A 17424-nucleotide genomic window follows, 5' to 3' on the forward strand; every position below is an offset into this window, starting at 1 on the left:
CCCCTGCCCTCACAGTACTTATAGTCAACCATCAGGACTAGAAACTGGACAATTTCTATACAATTAATAAGAGAGATTGTGAAAGGGAAAGCGGAGACATAAAGGCAGTACACCTGACCTGGATTGTATAATCCAGGAAGACTTCCTGGAAGAGCTGGACTAAGCTGAAATCTGAAATAACTGTTGGACAAGCAAAGGAAGTGTGCATGTTCCTGCCAAAGAGAAAATGTACAAAGAAAGGTCAAGAAGCAAAAAAAGGAGGACATGGAAACTAACAAAAACTACAAAAAATAAAGACTTCATTTAGAACAGCTGAAAGATGGCGTGTGGCTGTGGTATGAAAAGCAATGAGGCTGGAGAAATAAGCAGGGGCCAAATCATAAAGAGCCTTGTTTAGAGTTTATGCTGAGAGCAACAGAATGACATGATCAAGCTGTCATTTCAAACCGAGGTTGGTTTGTGAGGAATGGCTAAAAGGCAGGTGTGGTAGGCTGAGAAATATCCACATCCAATCCTTGGAACCTGGGAATGCTACCTTATTTGGAAAAAGAACCTTTGCAGATGTGATTAACGTGATTACCTGCCCTCTAGTAATGTATGAGTATGCTTGCCTCTTGCAATCTCTACCATTAAAATTTTCATTTTTATGAATGAAATGAAACCATAAAAATGCATTCATTCAATAAATTAGAGGGCCTACTGATGCCATATACTATGATTAGCTCTGGAAATACATGGTAAACCAAATAAACAAAGTCTACCCACTTAAAGTTTACAATTTAATAAATCAATGTCTCAAATCCAAGACTCTTCTGCCCCTGTGAGGATGTAGGAAGACCAACATACTAATATTTATGAGCCATAAATGTGTCCACTCTTCTCTAACTTTACCTATTGAATTCTTATTTTAGTTAAACCATCGATTACCACAGATTTTTTTTTAAGGCTATATTCAGGCACATATAATAATTAGAAAAACTTTCAAAGTTGTATGGCTTGCATCTGATTTAAAAATACATGAATATTATCCACAATCCATAATCAGGCAACTTGGGTGGACACGGGTGGGGATACTTAGTCAAATATGTAAAGGCAGCCCCATCTGTCAGCATTAAAGTGCTTCACTTGCAACTACAAGTGTAATTATTAGAATAATAGATTTGTGACTCTCTTTTTAAGAAAAAGAGAATAAAATAAACTAAAAGACCAAAACTCCAGAAATAACATATGTGCATAAATGAGACAGAGTAATACGGTGATATGACATCCCGCCAGCTTTTCTTCTACTTTGGTGCTTGCTTCCTCTCAGACTCATTATTGTCTAAGCTCATCTTTAAAGGTAGGTTTCACTCGCCCGGCCAGCATGGCTCAGTGGTTGTGTGTCGACCTATGAACCAGGAGGTCACGGTTCAATTCCCAGTCAGGGCACATGCCTGGGTTGCAGGCTTGATCTCCAGTGTGGGGTGTGCAGGAGGCAGCCGATCAATGATTCTCTCTCATCACTGATGTTCCTATCTCTCTCCCTCTCCCTTCCTCTCTGAAATCAATAAAAATACTTTTAAAAAATAATAATAAAATAAATAAATAAATGTTGGCTTCAATCAGGACTTGATCTTGGTCAGGACTTGGGTATATTTACCTTCTAACTATAAAAACTTCCCAGGGAATTGCTCATCCATTCCCATGGCTTTGACTACCATACTTACCCTGAGTCTCCCAAATGCATCTTTCTAGTGCAGACCTCTCCTCCAAGCTCCATGTCCATATACAGGTTGGGGCAAGAGTAGCTTTACAGTTGTGAGTACATTAAAAACAAAGCTTATTCTTATATTATTTATTAATTATTGTTTTATTTTCTATATGAACAATTGTAAACCTACTTTTGCCCCACCCTCCATTTAACTGCCTACTTCACATCTCCACTCAAAGTTTCACGGGCACCTTAATTTCAACAAGTACTAAACTGAATTCATGATCTGCCTTCCTCAAACCTGACCCTCTTCCAGTATTCCTTATCTCAGGAAAGGGTACCACCCAGTTTCTCAAAGCAAAACTCAAGGCATCATCTGACACTTTCCTGTACTCAACACCACCCAAAGACAATCACCAAATCCTATGCATTCTACCTCCTCAGTCTCTCTCAAATTAATTGACATTAGACCATCTGCATTAATACCACACTAATAATCCAGGCCACAATCACTTTCTGTCTGGAATATATTAATAGATACCTAACTATTATTCACAAATATTTCTTGCTCCTTTTCAATCACCTATGTTCAAAACTGAGTCTCTAAAAACACATTAGATTACACCCTTTCATGGCTTCTCAATGCTCCCAGAATAAAGTCTAAAACCCTTAACATTGTCTGCAGGCCCTAATGATCTGACTCCTGCTTACTCTTTGACTTCATCTCCTGCCATTCTCTTCCTCACTGCTGCGTTCCATTCACACCAGCTTGATTTTATGACCATGCAAGCACCATTCTGCTTCCCTTCACAGACTGGCCCACTGCCTGGGAAGTCTTTCCCCCTCACCTCCCTTCCCAACTCCTTTGCTTATCTCTCTCCTATTCCTCCTTCAGGTTTTAGCCCCAGTGTTGCTCCTTGTGGGAGCCTTTCCCTAAATTAAGTAATGTCTCCTGTTATTAACTTTCAAGACTCCTTGAACTTTTCCCTCACAGGACTTACTACAATTAATTAAATATTTACGTAATTATTTGTTAATGTCTGACTTCTCCCACTAGACTGTAAGTTACGGGACGGTAGGAACTTTATCAATCTTGTTCACTACAATATCCCCGGTACCTGACAAAGTACCTGACACATGGCTGGACTCAATAAATATTGGTGGAAAGAATAAATGACTGAATAAATAGGCAAAAAAAAAAATTTACTAAAGGAACGAACTAAGGCTAAGCCAATGTTAAGGCAGGACTCAAATCTAAAGAATGCTACAAGAGTGAATGTATAGCAAAAGGGAAAGATGAATTCCTGAATTGGCATTTGGAATGGTATCGAATTGCAACTGAAGTTATAATGTAAGTGGAGGCTAAAGTGAATTTCTTGCCCATGCTCTCTTATTACTTAACTAGAAATAGGCCATAGATATTGACTGGATGCAATAAAAAAATATCTAATTAAAAGGTTTTCCTGGTGTTTTACAACCTTTGAAATAGTAGCAGGTTATTCTGAATCTAGTCACAAAATCATCTCACTATTTTAACTAACTTCTCTGCTCAAAGTGAGCTGTCCAAAGCTAGAGATCACTGGCTAAGCTAATAGTAGTGCCAAACCGCAACTGCGATTCTAATTCTCCTTCTTCCTGCTCTGCCTTTAAGATATTTTCCTCAGATCACAAGCTAAAGCTGAACAAAAGAAAGTACTTCATCCGTCCATTGTTTCACAAGTCTCAAATGACACTTCCTACTTCGTAGAATTGAACTCTACTTTATTGCTCAGTGGTTACCAAATTTCAATCTGAGAGAGTAAAATAAGTAATTTACAATCCACATAAATAAATACATTTGCAAATCACTAAACAGACTTTTAGGCAACTCTTATTCTGGAAAAACAATATATTCTCCACCATGCATAAACTTACAATTTGAAAAGCTAGTCATGAGACAGAAAATATGAAAAAATAGTACAACCTGATGTTATAAGACTTTTACTTTTCTCAAGAGTGAGGATAAGTTTTTAAGTATTATTTATTCAATTAAGAAGCAAGTGCAAGCCTAATATGTATACCCTATGATGTACAGTAAGTGATGATGGTAAAAGTATTATAGAAATAGGGGAATCTATAATTAGAAGTATATTAAAATTTAACCATGAGGACCACAAGTCCTACCCAAACAAACAAGAGAAAGATGACCATTTGAAATATCACTTTCAGCTACAAAGAAAAAAAACTTTGTTGTCGCCTCCTTCCCATAATTAGGAACTATCTTCCATGAGCTTATAAACTACATAAATTTTCACATATGTTCTCATTAGAAGACTAACTCTGGTGTAAGAGTCAATATTTTTGAGGTACTCATCTCTATTTTTGTTTCTACCTCACCCCAAATAAGATTTTAAATGAGATGAAGAATAATATCAAAATAAAAATAATAACCAAATCATAATTTTAAAATATAATATACCGTTTGCATCCGTGGGGCACAGGCCCTGCTGACCACACACAGAAGTTCATGGACACCTCGATAACTAAGGCCAGTGATCTTCATAAGCTCCAATGGGGAAAGACATAAAAAGTCCTAAAGAAAAAGGCGGACATATATAATACTTTCAACAATAAAGATTTTTTTTAAAAAAAAGTCCTAAAGAGACATAAAGAAAATGTTTTAAACATATATGAAACAAAGATAATGGAATTAAAAGGAAAATTTCAAATGATACTATCCATGTGTAGATAAAAGTGAAATTTATTGCAGATCAAAGATTTATGTGCTCCTTATAGTACTTGCCCTTCAAAATATGCCTTAACTAAAACATATGATAGTCTTAACTTGTAATTATTCTATTTAGTTGGCATATGCCAAAGGACTCACTGAGTAACATCACATAGCAGCAGCATCCAACCCATCTGTGTTTGAACACTGCACTAGTACCTGAAAAGTTTGGGCACAAATACCCAGAAAGTGTCAGGTGGAAATGTGTTTCTTCCTAAGCTACATGAGATCATTCAGAGGAAGTATTTGATAATTGACAGAGAGCAAAACTGACTATGGAATGAAATGTTAAATTTCATACTTTTAAGGGTGTTTCAAAATATGAACATGAGGACTATTATATGTATAACAGAAGAACCAAAAAGACCTTTAACACACAGAGCAATATCTTAAAATTACAACATATTCTGAAAGTCTGTGTTATTAAGGATTAAATCCTAATCTAAAACCTTAAATCTCATTTAACCCAAAAGAGATTTGCTTCACTATTGAGCTTACAAATGCAACATCTTCTCTATACATTTCTCATTCCATCAATAGGAAAATGGTCCTAACTATTCATTTCTCTTGCTTTCAAGAGGAATTACCCATTTTGAATACCATTTCCTCATTCGAGTCATATTTCTCATGTAATTACAAAATTTCTTTTTAAGTAGGTGAAACTTCTCTAGAACCCCAAATAAAGGCACATGTGTACTTCACCTTATCCCATGAGCATCCTTCTCCCCAAAATGTAAAAATATTAAACCTGGATAAATGAAATCATACTTGGAAGTATAACCTAAATGGCTCATCATTTAAAATTAGTCTACAGAGAAACACCATCATTTATCCTTTTTATTCTATAAACCTAAGTTTTTACATTTCAGGTCTACTTAAGAGTTATTAAGGTATACTTAAAATTAATTTGTACTTAATGTTTCTCATTGAAAAAAATTAAATAAATTTTACCTGACAGGTAACAATCTGGTGTCTGTTCAGACGGTCACATAGCTCTTGTGATAAACCCACTCGTCTCAGTTTCTTGCTACCCATGATTCCAGATGTGGGGGGATGGGGGAAACACACCTTGAAAAAACATCAGAAAATAGCATAAGCAATAATAAATGGCTACTTTCTAAAACACTTTACACAATAAAAAAAATTCTTCAAATTTTTCCATGTGCATAGTGAAATGTATAGTATTTAAAATATTACTGATAAAATAAAGGAAGGCACACATACACACAGAGAAGCATATACTAGTACACAGAGAAGCAAGGCAAGATAAAAATATACAGTTCACACCATTCTTAGATAGTTATTACATGAATATAATAATCCCACTTGACATTTGTAAAGCATCTTGAGATTTTCAATGCATTTATAAATTTGGATGTACAAATAACCTTCCAGGCATAGTTTGAAACCACTCCTAGAAAGTCTTTACTTTCATTGGGTTGTAACAATAATAAATTTATTGAGCGTCTACTATGCCAGGCACGGTTGCTATAAATAAAGTATCACATTTAATCTTCTCAACAGCCCTGTAAGAAAGGTTATGGACCCCATTTTTGCATATGAGTAAACAAAAGCCTAGAAAGTTTAGCTATTCTATTATCACCAGAAAAAGTAAATGATGGTTCCAGACTTCAAACCCAGGAAGTCTGACTCTGAGGTCTATCCTCCTAACCTTTGTACTCTACTGCAAGTCCATGATCATATTTAACTTCTTTTTCTATGAGTCTAAGCAAATCTTCTGAATCAAATTAGATTTTATCATCCTAGGTGTTATCAGTATTTACAAGCTGAATTGCTGTTTAGTATACTAGCTTCCCACATTCCCACATACTATACTAATTGATCACACTCGCCTATACTAGGTGCTAGAACAGAATCACTGTGATTCCCTTAGTAATGTATGCAAAGGAAAGGCTGTGTACCTCATTGAGATGGCAAAATACTCTCTGGTTAGAATAGAAACAGGAACTCTTCATTGTTTCAGGGGATAAAGCAGTATAATTATCAGAAAAGTAAAATTTTGAAACAAAAATATATACTGAGAATGTGGGTATTTATTTTCAATACCATGACCCAAATTTCTACCTAAATTCTCTGAATCAGATCATCTCTGTGTATCAGATTAAAAATCAATATCTCTCTCTCTCTCTCTCTCTCTCTCTCTCTCTCTCTCTCTCTCTCTCTCTCTCTCTCTCTCATACACTCATATACCCTTTCCCACAAACACAGAATACATCCCTCTCAATTCTCTTAATGGGAACTTGTCAATACTCATTTCTCTTTCCGCAGAAGGAATTTTACTAAGTGACATGTGCTATGTCATTGCCTAGTGTCTTTACAGATGAGGTAGTTCTGGAAAAGGGCACCATTTAGAGTGATAAATTCAATAAAAAAGGAGAACAGTAAACCCAAACTACCTGGACTTTAACAATGACCAGCTCTAGTCCTGGCCAGTGTGGCTCGGTTGGGGATCCTGTGTTGTACTGAAGGGTTGCTGGTTCAATTTCTGCTCATGGCACATGCCTGGGTTTCAGGCTCAGTCCCTGGTGGAGGGTGTGCAGGAAGCAATCCATCAATGTTTTACCATCTCATCAATGTTTTTTTCTCTCTCTCTCTTCCTCTCTAAAAATCAGTTAAAAATCTTAAAAAACACACACAGCCCTAGCAGGTTTTGCTCAGTGGATAGAGCATCAGCCTGTGGACCGAAGGGCCCCAGGTTTGATTCCTGTCAAGGGCACATGCCTAGGTTGCAGGCTCAGTCCCCAGTCGGGGGCTTGCAGGAGGCAGCCGATCAATGATTCTCTCTCATCATTGATATTTCTATCTCTTCCCTCTCCCTTCCTCTCTGAAATCAATAAAAATATTTTTTAAAAAACAAACACACACACACACACACACAGAGAAAAAACAATGACCAACTCTGTTATCTCTGCCTTTATTCAGGCCACTCCCATCAGTTGCCTGGACTATTGCATGTTGCTCTGGTCATTCACTGCCTCACACACACATGCAAAATCCATTCATTTGCCTCTTTTACAGGCACTCTTTATTTTATTTTACTTCATTTTTTTAATCCTCACCCAAGGATATGTCTACTGATTTCTATAGAGAGGGGCAGAGAGAAACATGCCCCCCCTCCAAAACATACACACACACACACACACACACACACTCCAACCAGGATTTGAACCCCGCTCCAACCAACTAAGCCACACACCAGGACCACAGGCACTTTTTAAATACACACTCTGCTAAGTTCTGGGATACAAGAATCATATTCCCTCCCCTTCGGCAACTCACAGTAAAAGGTGAAAAGAAATGTATACAAAAATAACTAGTCATGCAATAAGTATTGCCATTGGTATTTAAATGTGCTGTGGACAGGGGGGCACACCAAACTGGCCTGCAAGGTAGCTTCCTAAAAAGTTGCTCCAATCCTGTCACTCTCATCCTTTAAAACTGCCCATGGAACCATCAGCCTACAGGGTAAGTTCCTCAGGATTAAGACGCTTCATAAATTGTTTCCTCCTTTCCCCTCATTACTACATCAAATCGCAAGGCCCAAATCCTGACCTTCCCGGCAAAGTTACTTCACCTCCCTTAGTTTATCCGTTTGTAAAACGAGGGTAATTCAAATATCTACTCCATAGGAATGTAATGAAGGTTAAAGGATTTCACATAATGCTCAAGGTTAATCATCATTATCAGTTTGTTCAGCAAAACATCATTTGCTGCCTCACATGACCTGCTCTCCAGCCACAACAGTATATTGGTAGATTAGGCAATCATAGCCATCCTGCCTCCCTGACTTGCCTCCACAAAGCTTTAACCAAACTCAGCCTCTTCTTCTCCAATTTTCTCATCTTTGTACATATATTTGCCCGATGATTAACGTATTATTATGGCTTGCATGTTTGATTTTTCCACCAGAGACTGTAAGTTCCTGCTCTGTATGTGTGTGCATACGCTCATGTGAGTGGGAATGGAAGATATTCAACCCTGGAGATTGAATCCTCTCCTCCTCATTGAAAGAAAACTCCTCCTGTTAGATGTTCAATGAAAAATGTGAAGTAACAATAGCTAATATTTACTGAGCCCTTATGACGCCCACTACACTGTTCCAAGCGCTTCGGATGTTTTACCCCAGTTTACAGATTAAAGACACGGAGGCACTGAGTTGAAAACTTCCACAGTCTGTAACAGCTAGCATATGATGGAGTCGGCATTCGAATCCAGGGATCTGACTCCAGATTCCACGCTATTATCTACCTGAAGACAGGCAGGCCCTAAACTTCCCCCAAAAACGGGCTCCCTTGTCTAGACCCCTAAACTGCCCGGAAGTAAAAGGTGGGTGGGCATCAAGAGGCAAAAACAACACCGCAGAATCCCCTAAAAAAAAAAAACTGTTTCAACAAGGCCCAGCTTCCTCGCAAACCTGCAAAGAAGCTCCCAGATCCGCGACAGGGTTCAAGTTAAGATCCCTACGGACTTAAGGGGGCGTGCCCGGCACCCAAGAAAGATTCTCCGCTACCCCAATATGAATACCACAGGCCCAGAGAGGGAGCAGAAAATAATGCGCGCACCCCACTTCCCCACAACTGCCCCCAAGATGAGACTTTCCAGTACCGGGTCTGCAGCATCCAACTTTCAAAGTTTCCCCCACCCATCACTCAGTTCCCCGCGGAAAATGCTGCAAAGCAACAACCTAAGCGCTGGTTGGGTCGTCGTCCGGGGAAATAGCCAATCAGAGGCAGGCGGAGCCAGTCGGCTCCGCGGCTTGCTGGGAGTTGTAGTTCACACTCTGAAATAAATGCCAGTTTCTCAGTCTAGTGATTATCAAAATGCGGTGGGGGAACATAAGCAAAAAGGGTATGAAACCAGGATAAACCTTGCTTGAAGTGTTTTCTTTATTTTGTCACTACATTGAAAAATTGCTTAATGGATCCGAGACTAGGTTAGTTTTCTGGAAATCCATCTATCACAGGAGAGGTTGTGGAAGAAGCTTTTGGTTTGTTTTGGCTTTTTTCACCACCCTTTGGTAGTGATTATAGTTTGGGCAATGCCAAATAAAATTGCTCCAGCCGTCACTTTCTCAGTTTCAGATTATTCCACCTGCGAAGAACTTTTGCTCATGCTTTGCTCTCATTTCCCCTGTGAATACCTCTATTTTACAATGTAGCCCACTTTATCCTAATTATTGCGCCCCTCGACCTGTCACCTGACTCGACTAAACTGAGCTCCTTGAGGACAGGGGCCACAACCTGTTCAGCTTCGAAAGGCTAGCACACCGCTCAGTTAACGGTTGTCGGGTAAATGAGCAAACACATGAATTAAACAGAAGAAAATGGGAATTCAGAACGCAGGGTTCTGGGATTATAAAAGGGCCCAAGGTATACAGACTAAAAAATGGAGGGGGATTCAAGTCTTGCTCTGAGTAACCCCCCAAGGCCTGGCAAAGCACCGATTGGAGCTCAGTAAACGCTGCCTTCAAACGCTAGGGAGAAAAGAGGGCGGAAGAACAAAATCCAGGAAGACAGCAGTTCCTGCCACCCGCTCCGCCGAACGCAGAACGGAAGGCGTGGCGCAGAGGAATCGTCCAGACTAAAAGGAATGTTCCTCAGACAGGTAGCCGAGGCACTCCCTCCCGGCCTCCGAGCTTTCGCTAGTTCCTAGAGGTGGCGTCACGTGACCCAAACAAATATGGCGCCTTATTTGCATCTTCCCTCCATTGGCCAATCGGAGTGGCCGCTGTCCATCGTCAGCCCCGCCCCCTGCCTCGCAAGCCCCGCATGGGACCTGTCACCTGACTGGACTGAAACATGGCTGCGCTGGGGGCACTGTGGCTGTGGGCACCGGGAGCAGGTGAGGGTGAGGCACCCCAGAGAAGGCGGGAGCGCTCTCCAAGACCCGTGCAGGGAGCGCCCCTGCGCCCCCACCCCGCCGCCCTCCACTTCTGACACGGACTCATCTCCGGACCCCCAATCCTCTGCTTTACGGGAGGGCTCCAACTAGGGGGGGGGGGGGGGGTCCTGCTGAATTTCTCATCCTTAAGGGGGCGACCACCTGGGGATTCGGAGCCGGACGGCGTCTAAAGTTCCGGAGGGGCTGCGAACTGGAGTTGAGGGGCTGCGCCTCGGGATAATACGACCGTTACTATTAATTGAGTGTCAGATGCTCCTAGAGAGATGAGATCCAACCCTTGGGGGAAAGGTGTAACTTCTCAAAGACGGGAACCTGTCAAATCGATCTTGCAGTGATAGTGAGGAAAATAAGTCCCGCTTTTCCCAGTTACTAATTGTCTAAATACAACTCCTTCCATTTCCTCCCACTCTGGTGTATCCTGTGCATAGGTGGTGATCCACGAAGGAGAAAATTGACCATGTGTTCTGCGTAATTCATCCCTTTCTGTCTCCCTGCACTCCGTGCTGGGAAAATGCATCATCCATTTGGAACAGAGGAAACCGCTTCCCAGAAGGAGCTTTTTGGATTTTTCTGTGAGTGCCTTCGGAGAGGAGAGTGGGAGCTGGCACAGGCATGTGTACCTCAGCTACACGAGGCACAAGGGGATGTCCCCAAGAAGGTGGAGGATATTCTACAGGCGCTGGTGGTGTGTCCACATCAGCTGAGGTAAGGGATCTCTCTCTTCCTGGCAGGCAGTCACGGGGCAGAGGACACAAGGTTCAATGTTTGGGCTCTGGTCCATGGGCCTCACTCAACGACTCCCTGAAGAATTAGCAGAGGGGGAGTGTATTTCACATGCTCTGAAATTTTACCTCTGTAATACATACCTATTACTTAATTAATATTGGCTTTGAATTATCATTTGGAACTGTGTGTAAGCCTGGCCAGCAAATTGTATATGGAACCACCATTTCTTGTTTATTATCATTAAAGTAGATGGTGGGACTGCATTGAAAAGCATTTTCTTTGCCTCCAAAAAAACAAACCCTACTCTCTTCTGACTTATGAAGTTGATGTGAATTAATTCACTTCAAAACTACTGGGAGTGAATTCACTTAAAGCTTTTTTTTTTTTTTAATAATTATACTCCCAAGAAGTGCAAAAATAATACAAAAAGTACCCTTTCAATAGCTTCCCCCAGTTGTGACATCTCATAATAGTACAATAGCAAAACCAGGAAATTAATATAGGTAATGATTGTTAACTAGACTATTCCGTTTTCACCATGATTTAATCTGCATTCATTTTTATGTGTGTGGTTCTATGCAACTTTATTCATGCGGATATTCACGTAACTATAATCAAGATACACAACTATTTCATCACCACAAAAGAATTCTGTAATCAAGATACACAACTGTTTCATCACCACAAAAGGATTCCGTCACTCCCTGGGCATACCTCTTTGTATTTTGATCTCTCCTTGCCCACAGACAACCATTGTTCTCTATCTAAATATTTAATGAAATTCTTTCTGACAGTGCTAATAACTAATAGTATAGGAATTAAATGCACTATTCAGTTTCTCCCTCAATTTTCATTACTTTGGCAATTATGTTACATTGTTTAAGTACTGTATTAACATATACGGAGGGGCAAAAGTAGGTTTATTGTTGTGAGTATGTGAAACAGTCTATTCCTGTATTATTTATTAATTATTGTATTACTTTCCATATGAACAACTGTAAGCCTACCTTTGCCCCACCCTATATATGTTAATATAGTACTTAAAATTTGTGTTCCAACCTATTACTGTCTAATTTATATTACTAACATCAAAGAAAGGCTTATGAGTTCCTATAACCCTCTTTGTAGCATAGAGTTAAAAATAAATTTTTGTCAAGTTCCTTTTTTCTTTAAGACTAATTGATTCAGTTTCTGTTTTCAAGAATATGCTTTAGATAGCTTTGCTTTTATGGTCTTCTATGTAATATTTTGTTTAAAAATAATAAAGACTAGATAGGGACGTAGAGGTAGTTAAGACCTTTTTTTTTCTTTTTTATGAAAGCTGCTAGCTCTATTCTGATTCTAGTTTTATTGATCTGTCATGTACATTTGAAAATTTTATCATTACAACATCTTGCCTGTTCAGGTTTAAAATAGACTGAGCATTAAAATCTAAATCTTGGATGGCAAAAGAGAAAAAGTCAGTAGAAATTCTTTCTTTTTACGTTTTTCAGATGTGGACAGGACATCAACCCTCAAAGATTAGCCTGGGTCTGGCTTCTTGTACTGGAAAAATGGTTTGCCCAAGAAAAAGTAAGTAGGTTTCTATTTCAAATTTTCTCCTGAGGCCGAGACTGAGAACAGTTTGGCAGTAGTTATGAGATTTCCCTTCTGTCTGTTACTTCCTTTATTATGAGGTTTGTAATATCCTCTCTCTGTACTGACAGTGAGAATGGCTTACATTAGAATGGCTTACATTTTTATTGATGTCTTCTTACCTAAATTCGCTCGTTAATTCACTAACATAACATTAGCATGTAATACCATTTGAGGTGATACCATTCTGCTAAATACCATCATGAGAGTTGTGCCTGAACAGAGCTTTGCAGAACTTAGTGAACGTGACAAGGTCGGGAGTGACATATGACTCTCGTAATACCCAAGTAATAGAGAATGGACTGCGCTGAAACTTGTTTGTTCTTCCAAAAATCTTATTTTCACTAGACCAGTGCAGTGAAATCTTGTAGATTTAAACCTCATTATTAATAAGTTATTAATTAACATGAATTGGATGATAACTTACTAAATATAAAAACAAAGTGAGCAAATAAATCCTGAAAGAAACTTGTGAGGAAGTGCTTTGTTTTCCCCAAAAGAAAAATTGCCATGAAAAGCCTTTTTTAATTTTTTTAACTTTAACTTTATTGGTTTTAGAGGAAGAGAGAGAGAGAGTGAGAGAGAGAGAGACATCAATTGGTTGCCTCCAGTACACCCTGACTGATAATGGAAACTGCAATCTGAGTACATGCCCTGACCAGGAATCGAACCCGCCACCTTCTGGTCTACCATACTACCTGGAAGTCAACCTTGGAATGCGGTCCATTCTCATGGAAAGATTAACAACCTTGTTGCCCAAACAGTGGAGTCCCATCCCAGCTTCCTACCTCCCCAGGCCTGTAATCCCTACTTCCGCCATACCTATAACCCATATTTTCCCATGTAATCTTTGTCCTACTCTATATAAGCAGATGGCTTATGGGGGGGCTGCAGAGCAGATTTTTGTGAATGACCTGCTGCCCTCCCATACTGCCAGCAATATTGAAATAAACATGCATATATGATTCAAAAAAAAGGAGAAAGAAATTGATAGCCATTAAAGGTATTGCTCTGAGGCAATTTTTATTAAACCTAAGATTTTAAGATTCAAGTGAGGAATCTCTGATTCAGAAGAAAAATGACTGGCCCAAGGTCATACCATGAAGCTGGCAAAATTAGAGCTGGAACCAAGATCTTCTGACTTTGAATTCCCATTCCTCTGCTTTTTCCACCTCAATATTAGTTTTAGCCTTCATGGGCTTAAATGTAAGAAACTATATATTCTATTTTGTAAATATCTATAATTTAGCCTAATTTTCTTCTTTACTCCCATCAGTCATCAGAACTAATATTGTCTTTAGTTCCAGTTGTACTTCACCCCTACCCTTCTCTCCACAGAGCTGTCAAAAGTAACAGAAATTACTAATCTAAATATATTTCTTATTCAGCTGTTTGCCAGTTGTCTGCAAAAAGAAATGATGAAAAAACTAGGAGGAAAAAAGAGAAGCATAATCGAAAAATAACCCCAGGATAATTAAGAGTTCACTATAGTTTCAGATTTAAAAGAGAAAAACTTGAGCTAAAATATTTAATAGTAGCTTCAAAGAGAAAAAGTTTTATTGTTACTAAGGATATTTACAGTACAAACAAGAAATTTATCAACCAGATGAATTTTACTCTCGCTGAAGGGTATTTGCTTACTTTATGGCTGATTGGTTGCTTATTTTATGGGCACTTGGCTCAACCAGGGCAGGTGGTGGATTTCACTTCCCTGACTCTTTAGCACAGACTCAGGGTTGTTCTTGCGTTTGCCAGCACCGAAGTTCCTTCGGTCCATAAGGTTTCAATGCCTTAGTTATTTAAAAAGTTGTAGGACTTTTAAACTTTAAACAAGGACCTCAGAGAATTTTAAAACTTTATACAAGGACTAAGATTTCAAGTGAATTCTTGGAGTAGTTCCTCAAGGCCAGTCATTATTCTGGAGTGGCTTTCATCTTCCGGGCACTAGCTGGCGGCCTATCCTTTTGCAGTCTCCCACCTCCTGCCAAAAGCTTCCTTTGTAATTATTAGTTGAAACGATGATTCCATTTTCCCTTTCCTTTATATCTTGTAGTGATTTATCTCTACATGAGTAACTGCAGAAATGTTCACTGCCATGCTGCTTCTGATAGAGGAAAGCTGGCAACAACTCCCATGTCCACAGTGCAGCATGGACTCATCTGTTTGTAAAATGCCATTATGAAAATTGGGTGGTAAATGAATTTCAGTGGCATGGAAAAAATGTTCATGTTCTGCCATGTGAAAAAAAGGTTTAGAAAACAGTAGCTTTGGTATGCATGCTTAGATGCATGGTCTGAAATGGTCTGAATGCCCTTATACCACAGTATTAATAGTTCTTTTTAAGTGGAAAGATTCTGGGTGAGGAGGGGGTTTCGTTTGCCTATTTGTATATTCTAATTTTTCTACACTGAACATGCTTTGCTTTTATAGTAAGAAAATCTGTGCTTAGAAACATGGAACAAATTCTTGCTTGTTTTAGGAATGTTAGTCATTTATGGCCATGCATATGCATAATATAATTTCACCAGTGAAATAAAATATAAATTAATTAGAATTCTAGATTAAAGTTCTAAAATCTTAACCAGATTTTGTTCTTTTATTAAGGGCTGCTGTCTAGACATCTTACCTGTTCCTTCCCTTTAGTCCTCAATAGAAGCACTAATCTTTGCTTCCCGGCATGAATTTTCTCCAACTTCGAATCACTAGTGTTATGCAAGCATTCAGATGGCGCAGGTGCATTAGAGAAGGGTGTGGTAAGAAGAAATAGGAATTTTGAACCAAGAACATGCCAGATCATGTTAGCCTCTGATGTGATTTATGAATGGCACGAATACAATAAGTGTGATCTTGTGTTGTAAACTCCCCTCCCACACAATCCTGCAAGTCCTTCTTGCCTTGAGGTGGGAGACCTTTCAATAAAACCCAGCTTCTGGAAGCTTTAACCAGCTACATGATTTACAGGTGTCTCTGATATAAAGCTGCGTTTGTCAAGATGATTCCTACGCTTGATCTATTTGTATTTGTGTCTGGAGAAAAGGAGACTGTAGTTTTAGTTTTAAGAACCTGGTGAAGGGAAGTAATTGTGAAACAAGTTAGTCCCGAAACAGGCAGAGGCTTTCTCTTCCTTTATACATGGCGAGTGCCATTAGCCAACACTGGGATCACTCTTTCCTTTTCATGCTTGAAGTAATTGGAAAGTACTTCCTAACCACTTCATCTTTAGTAAAGATTTTTTTTTTTAATATCTACTTATCCCAGAGGTTTGTTTGATTTAGAGGTTAAATGAGATTTTTTAAAACATAGCACACAGTTCCTGGCACATAATAAGCGTTTAATAAACATTAGATCCTTTCTGTTTCCTTTTGTTTTCCAACTTAAAATAATACCAAATCAAGGATTTGGACCAAAGAGGAGGATGTGGTTCACGCCTTCGCAGGCTTACTCATAACTGGGTATTTTGGTCACTGCAAGGGAGGTTCTTCTTTTTTTAAATATTTATTGTTGAAAGTATTACATTTGTCCCCTATTTCCGCTCATTGATCCCTTCTAGCCCACCCCTGTCCCCCTCCCCAGGCCTTCACCACCCTATTGTCTGTGTCCATGGGTTATACATATATATGCATACAAGTTCTTTGGTTGATCACTTCCCACCCACCCTCACCTTCCCTCTGAAATTCCATAGTCTGTTCCATGCTTCTATGTCTCTGGATCTATTTTGTTCATTAGTTTATTTTGTTCATTAGATTCCACATATGAGTGAGATCATGTGATGCTTGTCTTTTCCAACTGGCTTGTTTTGCTTAGCATAATACTCTCCAGGTCCCCAAGGGAGGTTCTTGGAGAAGGACTTCAAGTGACAGAAAAAGTCCCATGAAATGAGCAAACCTGGGAGTCTGAGATTTAAGTGTTAGTATTTAAGAGGGGTATGCATCCAAGTTTAGCTGTCTTGTTTATAAAAAAAAAAAAAAAAAAAAGGATCTCAACACGTTTCTAGGAATTTAATGATTATCTTAGAGAAACAGCAGAAATAAGAGTAACTGGAGAGATCAAGAAGTGTTATTTCTGTTTCGGGCCCATATACCCCGGCCACGCATGATGTTCATCTGCAACAATTGCAAGGTGTTCAGGTTCTGTAAATCCCAGTGTCATAAAAACTTTAAAAAGAAGCTCAATCCTTATAAGGTCAGGTGGACTAAAGCATTCTGTTAAGCAGCTGGTAAAGAGCTTACAGTGGATAATCCATTTGAATTTGAAAAATGTGGAAATGAACCTGTCAAATAGCCATGAGAGCTGTGGAATGAAATGATTACTGCACTGAAGAGAGTCGAAGAGCTCAAATAGAGACATCAAGCAACATTTATAATGAGTAGGTTGAAGAAATATAAAGAACTACAGAAAGCTCAGGACATCAAAGAAGTCAAGCAAAACGTGGATCTCCTCCAGGCCCCTTTTGCATGCAAAGGAAAGCAGCTGGCAGACAAAGTGGTACAGAAACTACAAGAGGATGTGGACATGGGAGTTGTTTCTGTCAGTCTTACTGTTTAACCATTTCTATGAGCACATTGGAGAATCTCCATTAGAGATTTAGAACCTCTAAGTTATTGATTTTTTAACATAAGGTGACTCAAATAAAAAGGTGACTAAAAATACATCTCTTCTACATTAGTATCTGCAAAACATCAGA

At 39.1% G+C, this 17424-nt stretch overlaps 2 protein-coding genes and 1 pseudogene across 2 annotated transcripts in view; 2 read left to right on the forward strand and 1 right to left on the reverse strand.

Annotated features, from left to right (window-relative positions):
• RAD51B (RAD51 paralog B) overlaps positions 1–9117 on the reverse strand; it is a 518469-nt gene extending 509352 nt beyond the window's left edge. Inside the window, exons 1-3 of the mRNA XM_054715968.1 lie at positions 9084–9117; positions 5409–5525; positions 4149–4262 (exon numbers count right to left, since the gene is read on the reverse strand). Of these exons, the coding sequence (XP_054571943.1) occupies positions 4149–4262; positions 5409–5492 (198 nt within the window). The 5' untranslated portion in view covers positions 5493–5525; positions 9084–9117. The remainder of the gene's footprint in view (positions 1–4148; positions 4263–5408; positions 5526–9083) is intronic.
• A 1129-nt stretch (positions 9118–10246) lies between these two features.
• The window catches only part of ZFYVE26 (zinc finger FYVE-type containing 26), a 65313-nt gene continuing 58135 nt past the window's right edge, over positions 10247–17424 (forward strand). Inside the window, exons 1-3 of the mRNA XM_028141521.2 lie at positions 10247–10319; positions 10808–11084; positions 12599–12677. Of these exons, the coding sequence (XP_027997322.2) occupies positions 10891–11084; positions 12599–12677 (273 nt within the window). The 5' untranslated portion in view covers positions 10247–10319; positions 10808–10890. The remainder of the gene's footprint in view (positions 10320–10807; positions 11085–12598; positions 12678–17424) is intronic.
• LOC103283864 (probable ribosome biogenesis protein RLP24) lies at positions 12943–17371 on the forward strand (annotated as a pseudogene).

This window comes from Eptesicus fuscus, chromosome 5 (genome assembly GCF_027574615.1).
Source record: "Eptesicus fuscus isolate TK198812 chromosome 5, DD_ASM_mEF_20220401, whole genome shotgun sequence".
NCBI lineage: Eukaryota > Metazoa > Chordata > Mammalia > Chiroptera > Vespertilionidae > Eptesicus > Eptesicus fuscus.